This window comes from Lemur catta, chromosome 11 (assembly GCF_020740605.2).
Source record: "Lemur catta isolate mLemCat1 chromosome 11, mLemCat1.pri, whole genome shotgun sequence".
NCBI classification, from domain to species: domain Eukaryota; kingdom Metazoa; phylum Chordata; class Mammalia; order Primates; family Lemuridae; genus Lemur; species Lemur catta.
In genome coordinates, this window is record NC_059138.1 from 84,392,790 (window position 1) to 84,419,070 (window position 26,281).

Sequence of the window (26,281 nt, forward strand, 5' to 3'; positions counted from 1 at the left end):
TTGCTTTCATAATTCTTTTGTCATAACAAAATTTTTGATATCATTATGGCTTTATTTTTTTTCTTTTTTTGTAGATGAAACTAATATTTCAAATAAGGTGAAATTTTATTCATTCACCTGTCACCAAATAAAAACAATAGAGTTTTTTACTAATCTTCCTTCTCTACTAAGTAACTTTGCCTGAGAATTTATAATGGAAATAATTTTATGAAAGAGAAATAATTTGATTCTTTACATTTGTTATTCTTTTGGGGAATGCTAATTGCTTAACACTCTATTATTATTGGAAAACATCTACTATAATCGTTGCTATCATCCTAACAAATCCTAATTGCAAATAAAATCAGTAGAGATGATTTAAATATTTCATTATGAGTAAAATAAATTTGCCTTAAGAGAAGAATCTATGATATGAAAGACTTTCTTGTTGAACTGTCAGTAATAAGAAAAACCTTTATGATAGTATTTTAATATATGTATTTTAATTTTTAGAGTATAGCTGTTAATATCAAGGATCCAAAAGGGGTGAAAATCATCAAAGAGGTACAGTATACTCTGGGGAAGGCATCTTACCACCTAGGTTGTAATTAGTGATTTAAACATCAGAGTAAAAGTGTTTTAAAACTGTATTTTATTGACAATCTGTACTTTTGTGACAGTCTGTACTTCTTGTGACCTTCAAGAATTTAATTTGACTTTTACAGTAAGTATGATGTGTTTTATAATTTCTTGTATATTGTGTGTAATTATAGTACTAGTTACTATTGACTGAGTGCCTACTCTGCATCAGATCCTGGGCTTGGGTACTTTACTTACATCATCTCCTCTAATTCTCAGAATTAGATTTGTAAGTGAAATATTGGAATCCCCGTGTTCATGGAAGGGAATTGAGTCTCATGGAATCTAGGTGATGCCCCAAAGATTACTTATCTAGTAAGAGGAAAAGCTGATATTTGAACCGTGGTTACATCAGTGGAGAGCCGAAGCTTTTTCTAACACTTACTCAGATGGCCAGTATATTCACACCCAATTTCAGCATCTTTCTTTGAGGGGCAGGGAGGCATAATAGTTAAGGATGCATAGCTTCACATGGAACTCCAATCTTGCCTTCTCTGCTTACTGGCTATGTGATGTCAGGCAGGTGACTGAACTTCTTTGTGCCTCAGTTTTTTTCATCAGTAAACTGGGGTTAATAATAGTACCTAGATCTTAGGGCCATTGTTAAAATTAATATGTGTAAAGTGTGTTGAAGAGTGCCTGCCACATAGTCAGCACTCATTAAGTATTAGCTATTATTATATCCTGATGCACATGATGTTGGATTCATCACATGAGATAAAACTTGTTTGCCATCTTTGTTGAGGTTTACAATCTAATCTCATGGATGTATAGTGTGCCTAAGTATACGGGGGATTGGTTCCAGGACCCTTGAGTACACCAAAATCCAAGCATACTTAAGTCCTGCAGTTGGCCCTGCAGAACCCACTTATACGAAAAATGGTCTTTGACTGGTGCAGTGGTTCACTCCTGTAATCCCAGCACTTCGGGATGCTGGGAGGATTGCTTGAACCTAGGAGTTCAAGGTTACAGTGAGCTATGATTGTCCGGCTGCACTCTAGCCTTGGTGGCAGAGAGAGACACTGTCTCCAAAAAAAAAAAAAAAGTTGGGTATAAGTTATCAAAGCATCTACTTTAGCTTCATTGCTCTGCTGCTACTTTATCTATCTGGGTGACTGAGAGGTAATTTTTAATTATTGAGATCAGAATCAGTGACCATCCTCTTTGGTTCTGCTGGATCAATCTAGCCAATTTAGAATTTTTGTTTACTAGATATATTTTGAACCCTACAGTTGAAAAATTTCCTGATCTTATCACCCTGCTTTCCCATATCTTTCGCATAGCATAACTTAGGTTTAGTTTGTTTGTTTTTGTTTTCAAACTCAGTTGATTTTTCTAAATTGTTCTCTATTGTTGTTGGCCTGCTTTGTTTTCCAACAGTGACTACCCTTGCCTTGGACTCAACTTTATTGTCTTTATTCTCAGACAATAAGAACTATCTTCTCCTCAATAGTTGTTATTTTTATCTAGTAGACTGTTATACCCTTGATACTTCTCTCTCTGTTCTGTGTTTCTTGGTAATGTCTTCAGTGTTCACAGTCCTGCGTCTTTGGTTCCATTGCAGAACATTCTGATAATTTATGCTGAGTAGTCAAGGTTTCAGATTTGATTTAAAAAATACTTTACATTTTTATTAAGGTTTCTCAATGTGACAGTGATAGGTGGAATTCATAACTATTGCTACTAAGACATCAATGTTCATATGGATATTTCAGCTTACATATATATTTCTGACCAAAATAAATGGATTGCCTGCACTTCCTTCCCACTCTCCTTGGATCCCACCAGTGTCCTCTCCCAGATTGTAACAATTTAAAATTATGTGTCATTATGGGCTTGATTTCTCTTCAAGTCTGATTGATAACAATAAAGTACATTTCAACTCATATTGAACTTAAACAGATTGCCTGGGGACATTATTTATGTCTATTCCTTTTAGCTAGTTACTCCATTCATAAGTTATGTATCTTATTGCCTAGAGGAAAAAATTATTTTTTTTCTTAGTCTTTTATATTCTTTCTGGCACAGATTACTCTTTTGGCCTTAAGGGTAGCAAAACAACCCCTGCATTCAGACCTTGGTGGCTATGATTGCTAATATAATGAGTCTAGTTTATAGAAACAGTTCCAAAGTATTATACAAGGCAATCAGCTGGACACATGAGAGCTCCAAAAAGTATGACTCCTTTGTCAATGAGGCTAACCAAAACCAGGTTGTGTAAAAAGCAAACCTCTGCTTACAAAATCTGTGTGGAGCCTAGTATTTTCGTGGCAATATGATTTGATAACTTTCAAACGTGTCATCCGATATTTCAAATAATTCTTTATGTTAATTAGTTGACAGTCACAATATCCCTATTATGGGCATGTACTATGGTCAGCAGAACAATGCCTTGGGTTTTGTTTTCCTCCAACATTTTATTATAAAAAATTAAAACATTGAGAAAAGTTGAAATAACAATTAATGAACTCTCACTTATCTTATGTCTAGATGAAACAGTCTTGGAATTTTGCTATACATCACGTGGGTTGTTTTCTTTAGTGCCTGCAGAAGTACTTTGTAAGTAGTAGACAGATGCTTAGAAAAATTTGTGGAATAAATTAAAGTGTAACTGAGGTCCGTGTTTTATTTAATACTGACACCTGCCCTTCAACCTCCCAAGCAATGCTTGGGGCAGAATCATGCATTTCTATTGGGGCCCATCCTGGAGCATGCTATGTGGAGTTGGCCATGTGAAAAGAAGCTCAGTTGTTAACTGGCACCTGAAATTTGGAAAGGATGCCTCTATGGCTTGAGATTTGAGGTGCATACTTGAAACCTTTCTATCTCTGTCCTACATCTTAATATATTTATATGCCTTTCCTGAGAAATGGTCACCTGGGCCTCTGGTTTCAAGCATTCTGGATGACGACAGCTTATTTCCTTGAGATGCTTCCTAAGATCCACCTTGCCTCCAATTTTGTTAGGTCAGATAATTCTATGTATATACTCCAAATGTAGTATATATTATATTGACATAATATCAGACACTCAACTTATTTACATGTATACATCTAAAGTTTATGTTAATTCAAACCTTTCCATCTAGAGCAAATGTTGGCAAACTATGTGGGCCAAGTCAGGCTTGTTTTTGTACGGTCCATGAACTAAAAATGGATTTTACATTTTTAAAGATTGTTAAAGAAAAATAAAGAACAATGTGTGACAGAGAATGTACATGGCCTGCAAAGCCTGAAATATTTGCTATTTGACCTTTGTAGGAAAGGTTTGCCCACCTCAATCTAGAATCTTATTCTGTTATGTTAGTTTGTATATGTGTGAATATCTAAATCAATATCTAAATATATGTTAACAAGGAAATTAGAAAAAATTATTGAATAGTTATTAGGCATCTGGATGTGTTCAAGAATTACTGTAATGTATTTATGTGAGTGAACTAGTACAATTTTTGTGATGATTTAAAAAAAGACTTTAAAAGGTATGCAGTCACAATTGAAATTTTGAAAAAGAATTAAACTAAGCTTTACAATGGTTGATTGTCCCCTAATTCCTATAGCGGTGTTCTGGGAGTCAAAATCTGGATCCTATTTGTGACAGTTACTGGTTCACCGGGCTAATAGTTTAATAATCCGAGAAAAACTAACGGTTCATTAAATACATTTAAAACGCGTTGGAAAGAAAGTGTCTGAAAAGTATGAGAGCATTTCAGAATCATGTTTACATGTATTAAGTGAATGTTATAATGAGGACTATTACATGATAGGGATGGAGAGTAGTAGGCATGGTATTTAGTTTTTTTGTAAAGATTTTAAAAAAGATGTTTTTCATATATTTCATGTACTTATGTTCTAATTTTTCTACCTAACCTTTTGAGAATATATTTCAACAGACCACATAGCATAGATATTTCTTTATCTAGGCTACATTTAAAGGAAATAGAATCCATTCAATACCATGTATTTACAAAAATTTAATAGCCGTTATCTTACTGTCAGTAATACTTCAAGTAGTTGGCCAGGTTTTTTATGTTTATCTGATTCTACTTCATCTGCCTCTTGTGATTTTTCTGGACTATTACAAAGTGAGGATCAATTGTGTATACTGAAATTAAAATTCTGTCGTGTTGGGATTTGTCAAAAGTTTGGAAGCCTGACTCATCTTCACCTCTTCCTTCAGCTTGCAGCTGTTTGTGATGTATTTGTGGAAAACTATGTCCCTGGCAAACTGTCTGCTGTGGGCCTGGGATATGAAGATATTGACAAGATCGCTCCTCACATCATCTATTGTTCCATCACAGGTATTCCGACCCCACACCCCCATAGTGAGTGGGTTTTCCAATTTCATGTTTTCCTGTTTCTATAAGGAATGTCTTGCTGGTATTGGCCTCCTGGAAGTGATTCTGCTTTTCCTTTATCCAGGCCATTTAGGCTGCTGAACATTAACTATTAAGGAACACTGACCTAAATGAACATTTTCCTAAGTTTATTGGCTATTTGTAGTTCTTCTTTGAATTGTCTGCCTGTGTAGTCTTGACAGTTTTTATATTGATGTTTTATAAATATTTACAAAGTACTGTTATTAACTCATATGTAGGAAAATTGTAGGTGAAGTATTAATTGGCTTTAAGATAACACAGAAGCTCAATATATCCCTTCAGTATATTCAGAAGCACTAAGCCACGGAAAGGAAAAGAGTGCTACAGAGCTTCTGATTGTGCAGCCCTTGTCAGTGAACCTTGTGCATGTGTGCGTGTGTGTGTGTGTGTGTGTGTGCGCGCGCACGCGCGTGTCTTTATGCTATAGGAAAAAAGTCGCAGTGTTACTTAGTTTTACATATAAGTACTTAACTATTAATTAGGGATGCAATATAGAAAAGTTATATTATAACTTAAAAATAGAAAATTACAGTTTTTGTGAGAAAAATACATAATATTTTCAGTTTTTATTCATTCATCCACCAAATAGTTACTACAGGCCTATCAGCTGTCAGTCAGTATTCTAAGGTTCTGGAATAGCAGAGTGACAAAACACATCTATGCACTCTAGGGGATTTATATTTTAGGTTAGGAAAATATATAATAAGTAGATAAGCACTTTTTTTTTTGTTTGTTTGGTAATGGAGTCTCATAGTGATGAGAGCTAAAGAGAAAAACAAAGCAGGGCAAGAGGGTGGGGTAAGGAAGAGCTATTTTATGCTGGAAGGTGAGAGAAGATTTCACCTATAAGGTGAGATTTGAACAGAGACCTGCATGAAGTAAAGGAATGAACCACATAGCTGCTGGCAAAGTGGGTTTCAGGAAGGGCAAACACCATGTGCAAAGGACCTGGGGCAAAAAAGTGCTGGGGGTGTTTGGGGGCCAGTGATGCCGAGTGGCTGAAGCAGAGTGAGCAAGGCAGGTATCACAGGGAGAAAATCAGGCAGAGGTTGGTTAGCAAGGTGGTATTAATAAAAGGCCTGTGGGCTACTTTGAAGGAATTTGGCTTTTACTCTGAATAAGGTTATAAGCTAATGGAGGCTTTGAGCAGAAGAATGATGTGATCTGACATATTTTTAAAAGAATCCCTCTAGCTACTGTGTTGAGAATGGACTGTGGAGAACAGAGGTGGAAGCAGAAGCACAACTCTGAAGCTGAAATATTCCAGGCCAGAGACAATGGTGGCTTGAATTAGGGTAGTCGTAGTGCAGGGAGTTGAAGGGTGATAGGATCCTGAATATCTAGGATAGTGTGGTTAGGATTTATTCATGGATAATATATGAGTCTTGAGAAAGAATGGTGTTAAAAATGTCTCTAAGGTTTTGGCCTGAGCAATTAGAAGAATGGAATCACTATTTACTGAGTTGAACAAGACTGGAAAGAAGTTTTGGTGGGGAAAATATCAAGAGTCAGGTTTTGGACATATCTTGTTTGAGATGCCTGTTAGTTATTTAAGTGGAGGTGCAGAGCAAGAGTCAGGAGTTCAGGGAAGATGTGAAATTTAATAGTTATGAGCAAATTTGAAGCCTGGGTGAGATAATTTGGAGAATGAGTGTAGATAGAGAACACAGAGTCTGAGGGGCTGAGCTTGATGCACTCTAATGACCAGATGATTGAGAGATGGTGAAGACACAGTGAAGGAGACTGAGAAGGAATTGAATGAGGTGGGAGGAGAATCTCCTGGACGCTAAGTGTAGAAGTGTTTATTTTCATAGATAGGTTAAACAGAAAGACATAATGTGCAAAGCACATACGGACCAGAATTACTTGCATTTCTGGAATTCACTGTGCTGTCTCTCACTTCAGAGCCTTTACACGTGATGTTTCCATTGGTTGGAAGACGGTTCCACCACCACACCTGGTTACTCTCTCCTTGTCCTTTACATCTTAACTTGGATGTCATCAATTCTTTTCTTTTTCTTTTCTTTGTTTTTTTTTTTTTGAGACAGAGCCTTGCTCTGTCGCCCAGGCCAGAGTGCTGTGGTGTCATCCTAGCTCTCAGCAACCTCAAACTCCTGGGCTCAAACAGTAGCTGGGACTACAGGTGCGTGCTACCACACTTGGCTAATTTTTTCTATTTTTAGTAGAGACGAGGTCTCGCTCTTGCTCAGCTGGTCTTGAACTCCTAACCTCAAGCAATCCTCCTGCCTCGGCCTCCCAGAGTGCTGGGATTATAGGCATGAGCCACCACGCCTGGCCAGATGTCATCACTTCTGTGCAGAGTTTCTCTATCCCTGAAGATTCAGGCCGGGCGAGGTGGCTCATGCCTGTAATCCTAGCACTCTGGGAGGCTGAGGCAGGTGGATCACTTGAGGTCAGAAGTTCGAGACCAGCCTGAGCAAGAGCGAGACCCCTTCTCTACTAAAAAAAATAGAAAGAAATTATCTGGCCAACTAAAATATATATATAGAAAAAAATTAGCCGGGCATGGTGGCGCATGCCTGTAGTCCCAGCTACTCGGGAGGCTGAGGCGGTAGGATCATTTAAGCCCAGGAGTTTGAGGTTGCTGTGAGATGGGCCGACACCACGGCACTCACTCTAGCCCAGGCAACAGAGCAAGACTCTGTCTCTAAAAAAAAAAAAAAAAAAAAAAAAAAAAAAGATTCAGTTGGGTGTTCCCTATCACGTTTTGTACTTGCTTCTTTACTTGCCTTTCTCCCCCACTCTCCTGCCAGATCTTGTTCTATTCCCAGTTTTATCCATAGTGCGGAGCACATGGTAGGGGCTCAACAGCAGTTTCTTGAATCAATGAATGAGTAGTCAGAACTAGAAAGGTTTTAATAGCTGCAATTTTTTTTTCTGCATTGGTAAGTGGTAAATATTATGCTTACATTTTCCAAAGAAACTTTCAGAGGATAGCCTGGGGTCAGTGCATAGTTAGCCTAATCAGTTATTTCTTCTATAGCTTATTGATAGCACTAGACAATGATCCTTGCCTTAAGGTACCAAAAGAGCCTGTACCATGAAGCAAATATTCAATTGTGGTCATAGGTCCCTATGCCTTAGGTCTTCTCCTAAGGCAGGACAAGGAACTAGTGCATTTAAAAAGATTTTAAAAAGAAACTAAGCAAAAACTTTAACTCCTTATATTTCAGTAAATTCATCTTAAAATATATATCTGAAAATCTTCTTTACTGTAAAAAGCCACAAAATATATGTTGTTTTAAATATATTTATTATTAATAAAATAATGACTAAAATACTCCTATTTCTGTGCATTCAGATTAATTGAGGTGTAATACTTTGCTTTCCACAGTGTAATTGTCTTATGCAGTGGTGTCTTCAGATAAACTAAGCTATAACTACAATGTTGGGCTGATTGTTATTATTTTAGATAGGAAGAAGAGCTGTAGTAATTATTAACTTCTGTACTGAATGAGATTGAGAGGTTCTGTGCATGGTAGATGACTCTTTGCCACGAGATCTATTCTTTTTAAGATGTACTATTTTATAGATCTGTAATTACATTTTCATTTTTGTACCTATATAACAATATTTATATATGTGACAGAGAGAGGGTGATATTTTTCTTCAGACTCTCACAATTATTGAGGTTTAAAATATTGGTATAGGTAAATTATCTTCTGAATTACCCTATTACCATAAAAATGCTGCATAACTATCAAGTGTAAAATCTTGTATGACAATAAGTTTGTATTTCTCTTTTTCATGTCTGTGATCGGCTGAGATTCGATTGATATAGACTGGTTGGGTTTGGCTCTAAGTTGAGGGTTGGGGCCTGGTTTGCTATGAATGTCTGTTAGCCTCTTTGGACCAGTGGCTACCAAATGCACGTTCTCCTCATAGGGAAAGGTGGGATCCCACAGGCACATTCAATGCCTCTCTTCATATCACATCTAGTTGCCATGAATCAAAGCAAGTCACCTGGCCAAACCCAACCCCAATGGATGGTGAAATATATTCTACTTTAGTGGGAGGAGCTTCAAAGTCACATGGCAAAGGGCATGGATTTCGAGAAGGGTGAAGATTGGGAAAAATAATGTATTTTATCACATCATCCATCCAATAAAGTGCTAATCGATTTGGGAAGCCTCACACTCCCCAAAGTTTCACATTTATAACTAACTGTGGTTATAAGAACAGGGCTAAAGGTCTTCTGGGCCTTGAATTAATGATTGGAGAATGTCTGAATTTTCTTCCAGTTCTCAAATTCTGTATTAACATTTTCATGTGGCAGAGAGCCTTGGAGATAGCTTATGTAATTCAGGAGTTCTTGGCTAAGGAGGAATGGGTCTATCACATGCTTCTTCGTGATAGAGATGGGGGATTGAGGGGGTGAGGGGCAGAGGCACGTGTAGTCTGAAAAAGCACCTCTCACTGTTCTACAATTCCCTCCATGCCCACCTCCTGACAATCATTAGAATAACATCTCTACACTTCATCCTCCTTTATTTCCTGATAATGAAACAGATCCAGGATGGCTAAGGCATCTAAGGTCACACAGATGGGTTTAAAACTCAGGCTTCTTGACTTAATATTAAGTGCCTTTATGCTTTTCATATTATTGTTAAGTGATGACATGGATTTTGTGATTATGAGACACTGATCAGCTCTATTTGAGAATAATATATTTTTGCCTTTCTCTTTCATTTATTGTTAATCTTATTTGCAATGGTGAAAGCCATGAACAAATTTACTAGTCAAGGAGTCTAAATTTCAACAGATTCTTTTGAAAGCAAAAGTCATTTATGAGTCATGAATTTGGGTATATATAAAGCAAGGTTCATCTGTTTTTTAGAAGTTTGATATTCTTGGTAATCAATGTTTTTTTATTTTTAATAAGTCTGATTATATCAGTCTAAAGTTGCACATGTTATGATTGGGATCCTAGACTTTCTTGATGTTTCCCAGTGGTACTGCTCTTTTGTCAGTGCTGTCCAAGCCCAAATAGTCTCTTCTCACTCACGTGTTGGCCTTATTGCTGATGAGAGTAATCTTAGAATGGCTGAGAGATTTACTTTAATACACTCTGACAGTTATGTGGTTGAAATTGCCTCAGTCTATGAAATCTGGTCCACAGGACAAACATGCTAGACCGGTCACAAGGGAGGAAGGAACTGATTATGTTTATTAGCACGGTCCTCTTATCATTTCAGAGGAAGCGGAATATGCACATTAGGGGGCAGTGTTTAAAAAGCTATTATTCACCAGGAATTTTTGAGAAAACAGCAATGTTCCCTGTATAGTGCTGGGTAGGGAGATTCTCTAAAGGAAATATTTGAGAATTTTTTAAGTGGCTGCTCTAGTCCTCTCTATACTTTCAGAAATACAATGGTATTTTTCCTAACAATTTAATTTTAAGTTGTACTTTCTTTCCTTTTTGTCTTCTGAGCATGTTATTAATTATAAAAATTTAGCAGTAAGAATATTCTCACTACATTTAAAATATTTCTTTTCTTCTTATTATTAATTTCATTACTCTTTATTTCTAGAAGGATAAACATTACATTATTTTATTAAACTAGACTAAGTTTGTAGTGGGAATATTGTGTATGTCCTTTAATGAAGTTTCCTGATTTTTTTTTTTTTTTTTTAAGGAAAGAGGTTTGAAAAATGACTTTTTGATTTTTATAAATTTCTCAGGGACATTTTCTAAATCTCTGTCCCCATATAGAGTACAGGATTCCACTTGGGATAGGGTTTTTTGAGGGACTTTGGGACTCAATTCAGAGACAATATTCCACAGTGTTAGACCCATTCTTTAGTTCTAAATACAAAAAGTGTGAGAGCTCTACTTATGAAACAAACGAAGAGCATATGTTAGAATAAAGGGACAAGGATAGCCAAGACAGTTTTGAGGAAGAGCATGGTAGGCAGACTTGCCCTGTGAGACATAAAGACTTACTTTGCAACAATAATAATTAAGACTGTAGTATTTACACAAGGATATAGAAATAGATCATTGTAACAGAACAGAGAGATCAGAAATGGACTGGCACATAGATGGAAATATGATTTTTTTTTTTAGGGCTTATACTACAAATCATTAAAGGATGGATTACGTAGAAAACTATGGTAGAACAATTGGTTATCCTCATGAAGAAAGATAAAATTTATCTTCTGGTTTGTTCTTTACACTAAAATAATGTTCCAGATAGATTTAAACTATAAATATAAAAAGTAATACTTTATAACTTTTAGAAAACAATATAGGAAAGTATCTTTATAACCTTAGAGTGGGGAAGAATTCTGTAGGCACCACACAAAAGGTACAAACTACAAAGGAAAAGATTGATAAACTTGACTACTTATTAAAATTAAAAGCTTTTGTTCATTGAAAGGTACCATAAAAAAGCAAGAAAACAAGCCATAGACTCTTGAAAGATAACTGACAAAATTATTCAAATCAAATGGAAAAAAGCAAAACAACTTAACAGAAAAATGGGCAAGCTCCAAACAAGGAAACCCGAATCTCCAGTAAATATGTTAGTCAGTCTCAGCAGTCTTTGGACAAATGCAAATTAAAAGAAAAATAATCCATTTTGCACCCGTATGACTGACAGACATTTAAAAGTCTTATAATACCAAGCATGAGTGAAGCAAGGGAGCCCTGAACATTGCTGGTGGGACTGTAAATTGGTATGCTCATGTTGGAAGGCCATTTGGCAAGACCTTATGAAGTCATACAAGAATCTACCCTATGACCTACAGTTTTACTTCTAGGTATGTGCCTACAGAAACGGGAAATTTCCTGAACTTTCCAAAGTTCAGAAATGAAAGTGAAAAAAAAACCAAGTTACAAAAGATGATACCAGGTACAGGATACCATTTATATGCAGTAAACTATCATATAAAATACTATATATAGTTTTAGTAATGTACTCACATATGGTTCAAATACTTTTCATGGTAATGAAAAATACTAAATTCAAGAGAATGATTACCCCTCGGGAGTGGGGAGGGAGGGCCGTGGAACAGGGAAGGGATACACATAGGACGTGAACTATATTTGCAAAAGAAGCTGACTGGCTGGTACATGAGTATTTGTTATTTTGTATTTTATGATTGAAATAGCAACAACAAAAGATTCAGAAATGCCCAAATAACTCCCTTCCTTCTTTCCTTTTGTCCCCTTCTCACCCCCAAACAAATATTTCTTGAGCTTCTATATATTCCTGTCTGTGTTCAGGGCAAACAATGCAGAAATTGTTCCTGCCTTTAAGGAGTTTACAGCCTAGTGTCAGAGACATTCTACAAACAAGTTAAGAAATGTAGTATGGCATGTATTAACAAACTGCTGTTATGAAAGAATCAATACTGTGGTAGAAACTAATAGAGGAAGGGATGTGTGCTGTAAATGGGATGGTCAGGGAAGGCTTTTTTGGTGAGGTAACACCTAACAGACCTAAAGGATGAGGAACTAGCCATGCAACAAGCAAAGGGAGGAGTGATTCAGGCAAAGGGACACCATGTGCAAAGGTCCCAAGGTAAGAAAGATCTAGACACCTTTAAAGACCTGAGAGAAAGCTAGTGTGTCTGGAATACCAAAAACTGAGAGCAGAATGCTTGAGAAGACATTGTGGAGATGTGCAGGGGCTCTGGCATGCCAGGAGGGATTTGAACAGTAGAGGGATAGAGTCATAAAAGACGTGGGATTCAATTCCTGGTTGACTGACTTCATTATAAATATTGGATAGTGAAATGAGGTTGATGTTTCAGAAAGCAGCTATAAAGAAAAAGTTTTTTAGATTATTAAAGGCCCTGATAGTGTGTTAGAGTCAATAGCAGAGAATGGTGAGCCCAAATGGTAAGGCAAATCATCTAGCAACTTCATTCTACATTCATAGCATGGCAACAGGAATACAAAACAAAACACTGCTGCAGCTGGATTCTGAGGGCATGAGTTAGCCTGTGTGTGTATATATGTCTATTCTTGTTTTCTGTGTATTCACCACATAACCACATTTGTAAAAAAGAAAGAATAATTAGAAGTCTGCCTACACTGCAAATCCATAGAAATTTTGAAAGGAAGAAAAGAAATAAAGACTAGAGAGATGGAAAAGAAAGAAGGAAGGAAGGAAGGAGAAAGGAATAAAAGAAAAGACGAAAGGAAGGAATGAGGAGAGGGAGAAGAGAAGGAAGGGAAGAAAGAAGAGAGTCAGAATTAAGTCAAATGGAATAACATTGAGCAAGGTTTCTTTGTTTTTGTTTTTTAATTTCTAAAACAGAAGTCCAGGTTAGTTCACCTGGTGACATTTACATGGCATTAAGCACAATTTCTAGATTGAATAATCATTATAGATATGATATTTTTGACATTAAAAGGAACCCTCATAGTCAAAATAATCAAAAACTACTGGTCTAAATTATGAGTTGCCCCTTCTTACATCAGAAAATATTTTTTCGTAGAATTTCAGGATATTGTGGCCATCTGTCCAACTTTATATTCAGTGATCCCTAGTGAAAGTGTGGTTTGACATATATACCATTTCATATTAAACTCATTGTTTAAAAAAATAATGACACCGTCTCTGTAGGGGAAGAGAAACTTAGCATATAAATACAAGGTTTCAAAACACAACCCCTGAAGCTAAGGACTGAGATTGTATTTTGTCTGTAGACATGGACTGATTCCAGAAAGTGACTTTATGTCTTCATTTTATCCCCTAATGGCATAACCTTTTTATCTTTGGATATTTCTTTTTACTCATACATATATAACAGCTGTGTTGTACAAGTTGGACTTACTGGAATCCAAGCAGACACTTTCTTCTCTCCCACCCACCTCTGCAAACCTGCACTGTTCACTCATTCTCCTTGCTTAATGGATGAAATCCCAGGCAAGTCCTATAGATTCCACTCCCTGCTCCAGTTATTTCATTTAAAGTAGTAAAAAGTTCAGTCCAATCTAATATCAAAACTTTAAACCCTGGTCAAATTTATGACTCCTCCCTTAACTTGGGTCTATATTCTTGGAAATTTGAAGAGTATGTTTGTATGTACATGTGTATGTGTGTACATGAGTGTATGTATGTATGTGTTTGTATTATACGTGCACGTGTGTGTGTTTGTGTATGTGCCTGTTGTGTGCATGTGCCTGTGTGTGTGTGTGTTAGAAGAACATAGTCAGTTTCTTCATGATCCATCTCCTCCCTATTGCTACTGTTGTTTGTGGCTCCTTCAGAGTCAGGCCCTCTCAGGGAAGGGAATGAGGGTGCAGAAAGGCTATAACTTGACTATTGTAGTTGTGGCCTGCAGTGGATCCTTCTGTTTGCCAGAAGCTCAGTGGGCAGCAATGTGTCTTATGAAGAGCTTTGTAGGCTCCACAGAGACCTGAGACTGTAGTTCTCCCCCTTCAGTCTCTGGTCATCTGTACAGAGTCTATCTGTTAGGATCACCTTGTCCTACAGGCAGCCCTCGTGGTCAGAATTGCTTTTAAGACAAACTCATTCTGCTCTCCCGATGGTTCACTTGGCTTATGGGGAAAACTCGATTTTTCTTTTCTTCACCATTGTTGGGAGTGTGGTTTATTCCCAGTTCTTTAGTTCTGCTGTCTTTAGCTGATGTAGTCATAACTCTTTGCCTTTGGTTCTTTTTCAGGCACATGCAAACTCCTTGGGTAAGTCCAGATTCCCAGATCACAGGCCAAGGTCTCCAGTACTTTTTTGAAGTCTCCCTCATGTGGCTTAAGTTAAGGGGAAAGCAGCTTGCCCCTTGCTATGACGGAATGAAATGCATAGCACACTGACAACTCTTTCCAAGGAGGTTCTTGCTAATGGTCTTATTTGCCTTTCTACCTTTTCTCAAATACCCTCAAATGGATAAGCTAATGGCAGCAAAACTGGTTTTATAGTCCTTTAGCATAATCTGCACTGGTGTTCTGGCACTTCGGACATTCTTTTGGGTTTGAAGCCTCAGCTGAAACTCAAACAAGGAGTCCCTTTTGAACATTCTTTAACTCAAATTTTGCTGAAGAAATATGTTTTTCAGGTAGTAAAGAATAATATTCAGTACAGCAGACCTGAGATAGCTGTCTTCAAAGTTTTTAAGTATGAAAGATAATATTTAATAAGATAAAAGTGTTTTGGCTAATTTTGTATACATTTTCAACTATTTAAACCCAAGTGAAAAGGTTAATTTTTCCACATACATAATTTCAAAATAAATATCTCTTCTCCTTAGCAATACCACTTTAAAGGTGATATTGAGTGTTACGGGGTATAAGGAACATTATGATAGCTTTCCTTACTCCTGTTAAAGCTCTGCTGGGTGTACTTATAGATATGCAAGTGAGTACCATCTCATAACACAATTCTATACGTAAATGTATGTGTGACCAACTCCATTTCCCAGATACTTTTATTTTTTTATTTTTTATTTTTTTTGAGACAGAGTCTCACTTTGTTGCCCGGGCTAGAGTGAGTGCCGTGGCATCAGCCTAGCTCACAGCAACCTCAGACTCCTGGGCTTAAGCGATCCTCCTGCCTCAGCCTCCCGAGTAGCTGGGACTACAGGCATGAGCCACCATGCCCGGCTAATTTTTTTGTATATATATTTTTAGTTGGCCAGATAATTTCTTTCTATTTTTAGTAGAGACGGGGTCTCACTCTTGCTCAGGCTAGTCTCGAACTCCTGACCTCGAGCGATCCACCCGCCTCGGCCTCCCAGAGCTAGGATTACAGGCGTGAGCCACCGCGCCCGGCCGATACTTTTGTTTTTATTATACTATTGATTGAAAAAAGAGAAATACAAGACTTGAACAGGAGGTTTAGCTGTTTTTCTACATGCTTGAAAATTCCAGAAGCAAACAGTTAGCTGGCCCTAGAAAAATGATATAAATTTAGTATAGATTCTTACCCACCAGCATCAGTAGATTTCACCATTGGTCTCTAACTTCTGATATAATAGTTCTCAATTTAAAGAATCTCTTGGAGACCAGGGACCAGCAAGAGGAAAAAAATGATAATGTTAGTTGATGTCAAAGGAGTAGTTATTCAAAACCTTCACAAATTGAATGTTTTATAAACTGTGCCAGATAAACATGCCAAGACTTAGCCACCATCGAAAAACCCTGTCGTCAGAACTGAATTGCTTCCCCTTATGGTAATAGGCCTGGAAAATAAGTCCATAAATTTAAAGAAGCAATGCTAGATAAGAAGAAATTTTATACTTAAAAGGATAAAAAAATACATGCCAGATAAAGTTGAGATAGCATTTATTTCATGAATGCTAATAATTTTTTCCATTCTTTGAATGTCCTTCCAAGCCAGCATTAGTGCAATACTACCACTTTCAGCCCTTTATTTGAACCATAGTATATTTAATCACAAAGGACAAAAGTATATGGAGTAAATAATAGTCATGAACCCTGAAAGATCAGGGATGTTGATAGAATACCACATTGTGGAATCAGTGAAATCTGATTTGTAAAGAACATAAAGCCCACAAAAATTTTCAAGTGAAAAATATTAAAGATAAAAAAATTTGACAAACATACAGTTATCTGTTGGTATCTGTGGGGTACTGGTTCCAGGGTTGCCTGTGGATGTTCAAGTCCCTGATATAAAATGACGTAGTATTTGCATATAACTTATGTAAGCCTCTCATATACTTTAAATAATCTCTAGGTTACTTATAATACCTAATACAATGTCAATGCTATATAAATAGCTGTTACACTCTATTGTTTTTTTTTTTTTTTTTTTTTTTTTTTTTTGAGACAGAGTCTCACTCTGTTGCCCAGGCTAGGGTGCCATGGCGTCAGCCTAGCTCACAGCAACCTCAAACTCCTGGGCTCAAGTAAGCCTCCTGCCTCAGCCTCCCGAGTAGCTGGGACTACAAGCATGTGCCACCATGCCTGGCTAATTTTTCTATATATATATTTTAGCTGTCTATATAATTTCTTTCTATTTTTAGTAGAGATGGGGTCTCGCTCTTGCTCAGGCTGGTCTCGAACTCTGGAGCTCAAACAATCTGCCCACCTCGGCCTCCCAGAGTGCTAGGATTACAGGTGTGAGCTACCGCACCCGGCCTACACTCCATTGTTTAGGGAATAATGACAAGAAAAAAGTATGTATACATTCAGTACAGATGGATTTTTTTTCAGAATATTTTTGATCCATGATTGGTTGAATCCATGGATGCAGAATCCACAGATACACAGAGCTGACTGTATTTGGTTATAAGAAAGACTAGTCTAACAAACCACCTGATTAAAAATAGTTAAAGAACTTGAATAGGCACTTCTCCAAAGTAGATATACAAATGGCTAATAAACACATGAAAAGATGCTCAACATCATTAACCATTAGGGAAATGCAAATCAAAACCACAATGAGATACCACCTCATACCCATTAGGATGGCTACTATCAAAAAACATGAAAATAATAAGTGTTGGCATGGAACCCCTGTGTACCATTGGTGAGAACGTAAAATGGTTCAGTCAGTGTGGAGGTTCCTCAAAAAATTAAACATAGAATTACCATATGATCCAGCAATTCCATTCCTGTATATATACCTAAAAGAATTGAAAGCAGGGTCTTGAAGAGTATTTGTACACCATGTCCATAGCAAGATTATTCACAGTAGCTAAAATGTGGAAGCAACCCAATTAAACCATTGATAAGTGAATAAATCTCGTATATACATGCAATGGAATATAACTCAGCCTTAAAAAGGAAATAAATTCTGACACTTGCAACAATAAGGATGAATCTTGAAGACATTATGGTAAATGAAATAAGCCAGTCATAAAAGAACAAATTCTATATTAATTCTACTTATATGAGGTACCAAGAGTAGTCAAATTCTTAGAGTAGAATGGTGGTTGCCAGAGGTTGGGAGGGAAGGGAGAATGGGAAGTTATTGTTTAATAGGCACAAAGTTTCAGTTTTCCAAGATGAAAAAGTTTTGGAGATGGATTGTGGTGACGGTTATATAGCAATGTGAATATACCAATGCCACTGCATTGTTCACTTAAAAATGGTTACAGTGGTACATTTTATGTTTATGTATATTTTGCCACAATTAAACAAAATACAAAAAGGAAAGCCTAATCTAAACTACAAGGTATACTATGGAAGAAATTCATATTACTATGTCATAATGACTAGAAAATATTGTTTTAATATGTCTTGGACAGTGCTCTACAAATACAAATATTTGAAGACTAGGTATTGAATATATAAAACACTCCCTGTTCAAGAAAAAATTCTTATGTGTATAAATTAAAATTTCTTTATTTCAAGAATTTTGTCTTTTATGTATTTTAAATCTGATGGGAGTAACACAGTGTAGGGCACACAGTTGTTTGCTTAATGCTAAATATCAACCAATAGTTCATATTTTTTCTCAAAATTCTATTCCATACACTAATTTTACATCTTTAGATTCGTATTGCTATTTGCCCTATTTTATCATTCTATTGTAAATAATTTATTATTCCCAACATTGCCTAAGAAATACTCAAAGGATTGAGGGATGGGAATTTAAATTAATACTTTCTGAAGAGAAGAATTAATTAATAGGATAAATAGTTATAATCATGAGAGTTCTGTGAGAATTGCTGATTTTACTTCAAAATAAAAATAGACTATATCATAATTATTTTTATATTTTCAATCTAAGAAATGAAATTTTTTGGCCCCCAGTTTTTCTAGGAAGGCACATTTACCCTTCATAGTCCAGGTAGACATTTCAATCACGTTTTTTGCAGTTCTCCAAGGAAAGCCAAATGGTAGCATGGGATGAGTCTTCACCTCAGTTGGATGCACCCAGAATCTTATTCATTCTCTTATCATCTTCACATCTTGACTCTTCTACTCTTCTTCCCCCACTATGCCTCAGGCCTTGGCCTCCCACACCCTCAGTTGTGTGTCAAACCCTGCACACGGATGCAGTGGTTCCATGAACTGGTTCTATACATATTGTTGTTACCACGAAAATATCCTGTTTACTGCTTTTACCTGTCAGCGTCTAGCTGATGGTGCACAGGATCAATTGTCAGCAACAAAGTCTTTAGTCTTTATCTTCAGTGTTTCTATGCAGCATGTACTTCTTTGAGTGGAATACAATATGCTTCTGTGCTGCAATCCCTCCACCATTTCAGATCTGATCAGTCATTTGGACTTGAGTTATTTATTATATACGGGAAGCCATGGGGATTACTGGACATAAACTTGTTGGTCCATCATTTTGATCACCTTGAGTCCTGCAGTATCTAAGACAACCAAAAGTAATGTGGAAAGCTTAGAACAATGGACAAGGTGGCCCAAACGCTTCTCAGGTGCAGATGGTGAGGAAAAAGAGGGATAAGGCATAGGCAGAATCTCAAATTGTGAGATATCAGAGTGGAGCAGCAATATGTTAAAATGTATTTTCCTCTCATGCCCCCACCTCTCCCACCATTGCATTCCCAGCATTTTCTAGGATTCCTTGCAGTTCCTCAATTCAGTTAGCTAGAGCAGTGGCCTGAAAGGGCCTGTGGACCAGATTTGACCTCTGTCTCCTTTTGAAAATAAAGTTTTATTGGAACATAGCCATGCCCATTTGTTTACATATTGTTTATATGTTTATATTGCAACAGCAGAGTTGAGTAGCTGCAACATAGACCCAAAACCTCATAAAGCCTAAAATATTTACTCTCTGGAACTTTACAGAAAAAGTTTGCAGGCCCCAGATAGAGAGCATTTGGTATTCCTGGCCTGAAGGCAGGGATGACACCACAGGTTATAAAGAAAAAAGGTATTTTATTTGTTCCATTTTGAGCTTCAAAAGTCTAGGCCCTGAGGTTACTTAGGACAGAAAATGCATTATGATGTAAAAATCAGGAATCTGAGTCCTTTGCCCACATTCTCAAGAATGGAAGTAATTCTCCACAGTGAAAATGATTACAGAAGTAGTAAGAAATGGAATCAGGAAAAAATTTACATTTAGTTTAGCTATGCAATGTAATGTCTAATATTTACTGAGTGCTTACTATGTATTAGACATTGTACATAGCATTTATTATATATTATTTCATATAAATGATATACAATTGTAATAATTTACGTATAGGCAAATTACATCTAGACAAAATTATGGTATCAATATTAAGTGCTTGTATATTATGAAAAATATCATGCAGCATAACTGACAGCTCTCAGCTAGGGTTTATGAGACTTGTATTACAGTGCCATGTGACCTTGAGGAAGTCATTACACTGGTCTGATTCTAAATGTCCTCATCTCTAAAATAGAAATAAAATCTACCCTGTTTACCTCATAGGCTGCTAGTGAGTCTGAGATGTAATTCATAAAAGTTATTTCAAAACTGTAAATCAGTCCATAGATATTACAGATATTATGTCATTAAATATGTTTCAGATTGAGTTGTATAAATTTTATATTATGTATAATACTAGTCATACCTGGAACTCCTTTTTACGAGACCACATGATAGAGGGCAAAGGCTCAGCAGTGAAATCTGGGTTGAAGTCCAAGTTCTATCCTTATTGCTGTATAACTTTGGTCAAGTTATTTAATCTCTCTTAACTTCAGTTTCCTGGTTATAAATTGGGAACAGTGATGCTGGTGCCTCTCCCTACAATGCTATTATAAGGATTAAATAAAAGCGCAAATGGAATCTGTAACAGTGATACAATAATGACATGCAATATTATCCTCAAACCTTGAGTCTCCTCTCCTTCGCCTGGAGTACTCCAGACTTGTGCCTGGTTCTTGGGCATTTTCTTGAAATATGTTACCCAGAAACCTCAAGTCAATAAAGGTAGAACTGCTCAGATTAAAGAAGGGCCAGGAGAGGAGAGTCATTGTCCCCTATAGACTGGTTGAAACACTGGACTGCCACTTCTATGTAACTTTGAGCAAGTTAATTAACCTTTCTAAGCTGCAATTTTCTCATCTGCAAATTCTAGGGTTATTGTGAGGATTAAATGAGATAAAGTATGTGAAGTGCTTGGCATATAGAAAGTGTTCCAGTGTTACATAGGTCTTCCTCCTCTACTCCTGCAGCCTCTCCCTCTTCTTCTTCCTCTTTGTCTTCATTTTCACCCCCTTCTTCATAAGGGACAGGGGCAAGTTAAATGGTTTTCAGATACATGTTAGAACTTATTACTTACAGAGTGGTTTATTATTCCATATATTTGGATATACAAATACTTTTGCCTTATTTTTCCTGCCTCTATCTGTATACCTATCTATATATCCATCCATCCATCTATTTAAGTTATTTACATTTTTTATGAATCATAAAAGAGTAAAGTACAGACAGGTGGTGCCCCATTACCCTTAAATATTTCAGTTTGTATTTCATAAAAACAAGGAACTCTGTTATGTAACCATGGTACAATTACCAAAGTCAGGAAACTAATATTGAAACAATACTATTATATAATTTACAGATCTTATTGATATTTTTTTCAGTTGTCCCAATAATGTCCTTTATAGCAAAAGAAAATAGAAAATCTGCATTGCACTCAATTGTCATGTTTCTTTAGTCTCCTTTAATCTGGGTCTTTCTTTATAGTTCTTGGGTTTTTCTTTGTAGTTCATGACATTGACATTTTTGAAGAGTGCAGGTCAATTATTTAGTAGAATGTCCCTTAACTTAGATTTCTCTGATGTTTCCTCATGAATAGATTCAAGTTAAGTACTTTTGGCAGTCACACCCCAGAAAGCGATGCTGAGTCTTCTTGGTACATACCAGGAGGCACATGTTCTTGACGAGTCCCATTGCTAGCAATTCACCTTTGATCATTGAGTTAAGGTGGTGCTTGCCACCTTTCTCCACTGGAAAGTTCTATTTTACCCTTTGTAGTTAAAGGATATCTTGTGGAGGTTGGAGGGTATACTTTGAGACTATGTAAATATTCTGGTGCTTCTCAAACTTTCATCTACCAGTTTTATTATACACTGATGATTCTTAGGTGAATTTACTATTATTATGATATAGATAAATAGTGATTTTCTAATTCCAACATTCCTGCTACATTTACTAGTTAGTTTCTACTACAAGGAAGAGCTTTCTCTTCTCCCTTATTTGTTTATATCAACAAGAACTCTTGTATCCATATCTATTCAATTAGTTATAATCCTTAATTGTCATCATTTATTTTGATGCTCAAATTCTCCCCCAACTGGCTAGTGAGAACACCTTCAAGATGAATCCTTTATGCTTTTCCTCCGTCCCCATTATTTTTTGAACACTTTCTTAATTTTTGGCCCAAGGTATTCCAGGTTCATCCTTTTTTTTTTTTTTCCTTGCCCTTGTCCTGAAATCAACTATTTCTCCAAGGAGCCCTGGTTCTATTGAGTGCAGAATGACATTTAAAAACCAGGATCTGAGCACTAGATGTGCTTATAACTGCAAACTTTTTAAACCTCCCATTAGTTATTCTATAAATGATTATTTTCACCTGGGCAATCACATGATATACATGCCATTACATGCTATTTCTCCTGATTTCATGTTATTTTTCTGCTCTGGAATTTGGAGTCATTTTGTGTATTTGCTTATTTAGGAAGCATTGCTTACCCTGAAGTCTGCACTTTTGAAAATACTTTAATTGCTCTCACTTTGGCCAGTTCAAAGGTTACTGGATTTTATTTAATATCTTCCTTACTTGGGTTACTTTAATTCTTTTGTTTCATTTATCTTTATTAAGTAAAGATGTAGACTGTACTTAATTGAGTATTTTCCTCTTGGCAGTAGAACAAGACTAAAGGTGATTCTTGTTAATTTGTTACTCATTTGGGTTATCCATTTATCTGGATTTGATTTGAGAAGATGTTTAGTCTTGGTTTGTAAAGAGGTCTGTACTGAACATTTTTATGTTCTTTGCCTAAAATGTCCTTTCACAGGCTGACGTAGTGCTGCTATTTGGAGTGTGGGAATTCAGCTATAGGGAATTGGTTTTATGTGAGAGTCTGGCTGGGATTTTATTTTCTTTTCTACTCAAAGAATATTTTTTTATATTTCTGTCATTTAAAATTTGATTCTGCTCCTGAAAATGAAAAATATTTAACAACGGTTATTCCCTTCATTCTTTAATGATTTTATGATGCATGTCTCAGAATGTGAGCTGCATTCATCTTGTAGAAAATGTTGACCCTGGGCTGTAGATCTAATTGCTGAGTTTCTTTAGAATAGATTTCACAAAAATATATTTGAATTCTTAATTTGAAGATAATTTTGCAATTTATTTTCATTATATCGGTGCAGTTTATAATAGTTTTTTTCCCTCCCTACTTGCATACGTCTTCTAGGATTTAAGATAATCTGTGTGTGCATGTTTATGTATAGGTGTGTATTTGTATTTGATTGTGAGAATCAAGTCACTTTAGGCAGGATGCATTAGCATAGTCATCAGAGGCTTTACAGTTGTAGACTCTATTTGGATGATGAATAGTTTTGAAAATTTTATTTCTTTTCCATAAAAAAATCCAGTGTGCATTGTAGGCAACATAGTATCTTGATACCCAATTACTCCTAACTCCTGTTAATACTCTGAAAACATTTATTTTGATAGTTTATGTGAAGAATATCATAGGCATGCATGGAATAGCATAAAATACAAAAATATGCACCAGTCAGGTGAAAAGTGTTTATTAAGTTCCTGCTGTGCCTAGTGTTATGCTATACAGTTGGGGAAGATGAAACATATGCATATGACACAATTGTCAAACAAAAAGTACTTTTATATATTAGCGTTACCAAGTTGGATATGGTAAAACAAACTGGTAATTGTGATAAAGACAGATATCAGTGCAAACTTTTTTTTTTTCTGACTAGGAACATAAATTCATTAGCATTATATTCCAGATGTTTTAGGTGCTATGTAATTAATCAACCAATTTTGCTGCCTCTCTGTGATAGAGATTGAGGGGGTCTAATGTCAAAGGTTATTGAAGTAGCAAACTACGTTAATCACATTTTTGCTCTTTGAACAATATATGAATTGTTGATGCTCATAGGAATATTTTGTAAAATATTTCTCACAGTAATGATTGTCACAGTAAGTAGCTGTGTGACTTTGGGTAAGGCACTTAGTCTTTCAAAACCTCGTTTTTCTCAAACTAGGACAATAAAATTTACCTCATGGAGTTTTTGTGAGACTTAAATGAGATAACACATACAAAGTTCCAACACAGTTCCTGGAACATAGCAAGTGCTCTGTACATATTAATTATTATTATTATTATTAAATTACCTCTTCTAGTTGACCTTATGGAGTCCTTGGGTCAAGTGTTATTTCAGATTGGCTAGGAGATATGCGAGGTATGCAGGGAGGTCTCTTGCTGTATTGAAATTTACAGGAATCTCATTGGAATCCTGCTGAGGCTGGTTTTGTAATCTTGCATATAGAAATGTGCAAATCTTGCAAGTTAGACATGCTGTATCTGTACCCTGAGAGAAAGATAAAAGAAGAAAACAAACAAAATGAGGTACCACTGTGATAATCTAAATTGTTATGCATATGGCAGAAGGACAAACTATTAAATAGACACTATGATTGTGGGAGAATTTCTTTCAAAGTAACAGGAAAATTTTCCACAATGTCAATAGAAAAAGTGGAGTGAAAAGCTATAAGACTGTGAAACTTTGGGCCATTTGCTGAATATGTCTCATTTAGTTCTCACAGTGGAAGAAAGAGGAATGATAAAGGACATGTCTACAAAACAAAAACCCAAAAATACTTACAGAACTGGCTCTTGAATTTGTTTTGGGATTAATCCTATAACATAGAAAGTGGCTAAGAAGAATCTTCAGAATAGAATACTAGCTATTCCTGCTCAGATGGAGAATTAGAAAGGGAAACTGAAAACGTGAACATTTGTTCCAGTATTGTTACTCATTGGCTCTATGACTTTGGACAAGTTACTAAACCTCTCTGGGCCTCAGTTTTTTCATTTGTAAAGGAAGAATTTTTGCTCCAGACCCATTCAGCTCTAATATTCCTTGGTATGCTTTTAGTCATTCAAAATGAAATTTGCATATCATTTTAAGATTTATTATTATTTTTTAACATTTTATTGTGGAAAATTTAAAGTTACCTAAAAGTGGAGAGAGATTACCCAGCTCAATTAGGATCAATTCATGGTCAATCTTGTTTTGTCTACAATGCCACTTATTCTTCCTCTCCTCTCATTATGTTTTTTATTTTTTAAATTACCATTTTAATTTATTAAAATTTTTATTGATATATAATAGTTGTATACCCCCTGTTTATTTAACAGCAAATCTCAGACTTCGTATCATTTCATTTCTAAATATTTCAGAATATATCTAATAGAAAAGGACTCTTTTTAAAGCACAAACATCCAATGCCATTATCACATGTAAATAAAAATAATTCCCTAATATTGTTAAATATGCAGTTGGTTTTCAGATTTTCCCAATTCTCTCTCTTTTTTTAAATTTGAATTGGTATGCAAATAAAGTCTAATCATTGCACTTGATTGTTATGTATCTTAAGTCTTCTTAAATTTATACTTCCTTATCATTCTTTTTATTTTGCAATTTATTTGTTTAAAAAAACCAGTTCATGGCCGAGCGTGGTGGCTCACACCTGTAATCCTAGCACTCTGGGAGGCCGAGGCGGGAGGATTGCTTGAGGTCAGGAGTTTGATGAGACCAGCCTGAGCAAGAGCGAGACCTCGTCTCTACCAAAAATAGAAAGAAATGATCTGGACAGCTAAAAATATATAGAAAAAAAATTAGCCAGGCATGGTGGCACATGCCTGTAGTCCCAGCTACTCAGGAGGCTGAGGCAGAAGGATCGCTTGAGCCCAGGACTTTGAGGTTGCTGTGAGCTAGGCTGACGCCACAGCACTCTAGCCCGGGCAACAGAGTGAGACTCTGTCTCAAAAAAAAAAAAAAACAAAAACAAAAAACCAATTCATTTGTCCTGTTGAATTATTTGATTTTGCTAAATTCCCATGTTTATTATATGGTGGTGTTCTTTATAAATTGATAGATCTGTAAGCTTGTTCAGATTTTGGTTTGATTTTTTTGTCAAGAATACATCATAGAAGGTGATGTGCATTTCCACTAGGAGGCACACCAGACTGGATATTGCTTTCTTTGTGATGTTGACAGACATTGATGATGATTGCTTAAACTATTAATTTATTAGGAATTACAAAATAATGCTATTCTAGTTCCATCATTCCTTCTTTATATATTGGTTGGAAAACTTCTATAAAGGGAGACTTTCTCTCATCAA

General features: G+C 36.1%; 1 protein-coding gene across 1 annotated transcript in view; it reads left to right on the top strand.

Annotated features, from left to right (window-relative positions):
* Positions 1 to 26,281, top strand: part of SUGCT (succinyl-CoA:glutarate-CoA transferase) — a 699,594-nt gene that overhangs the window by 26,420 nt on the left and 646,893 nt on the right. The window contains 2 exon segments of the mRNA XM_045564447.1: positions 493 to 543; positions 4,795 to 4,915. Of these exon segments, the coding sequence (XP_045420403.1) occupies positions 493 to 543; positions 4,795 to 4,915 (172 nt within the window).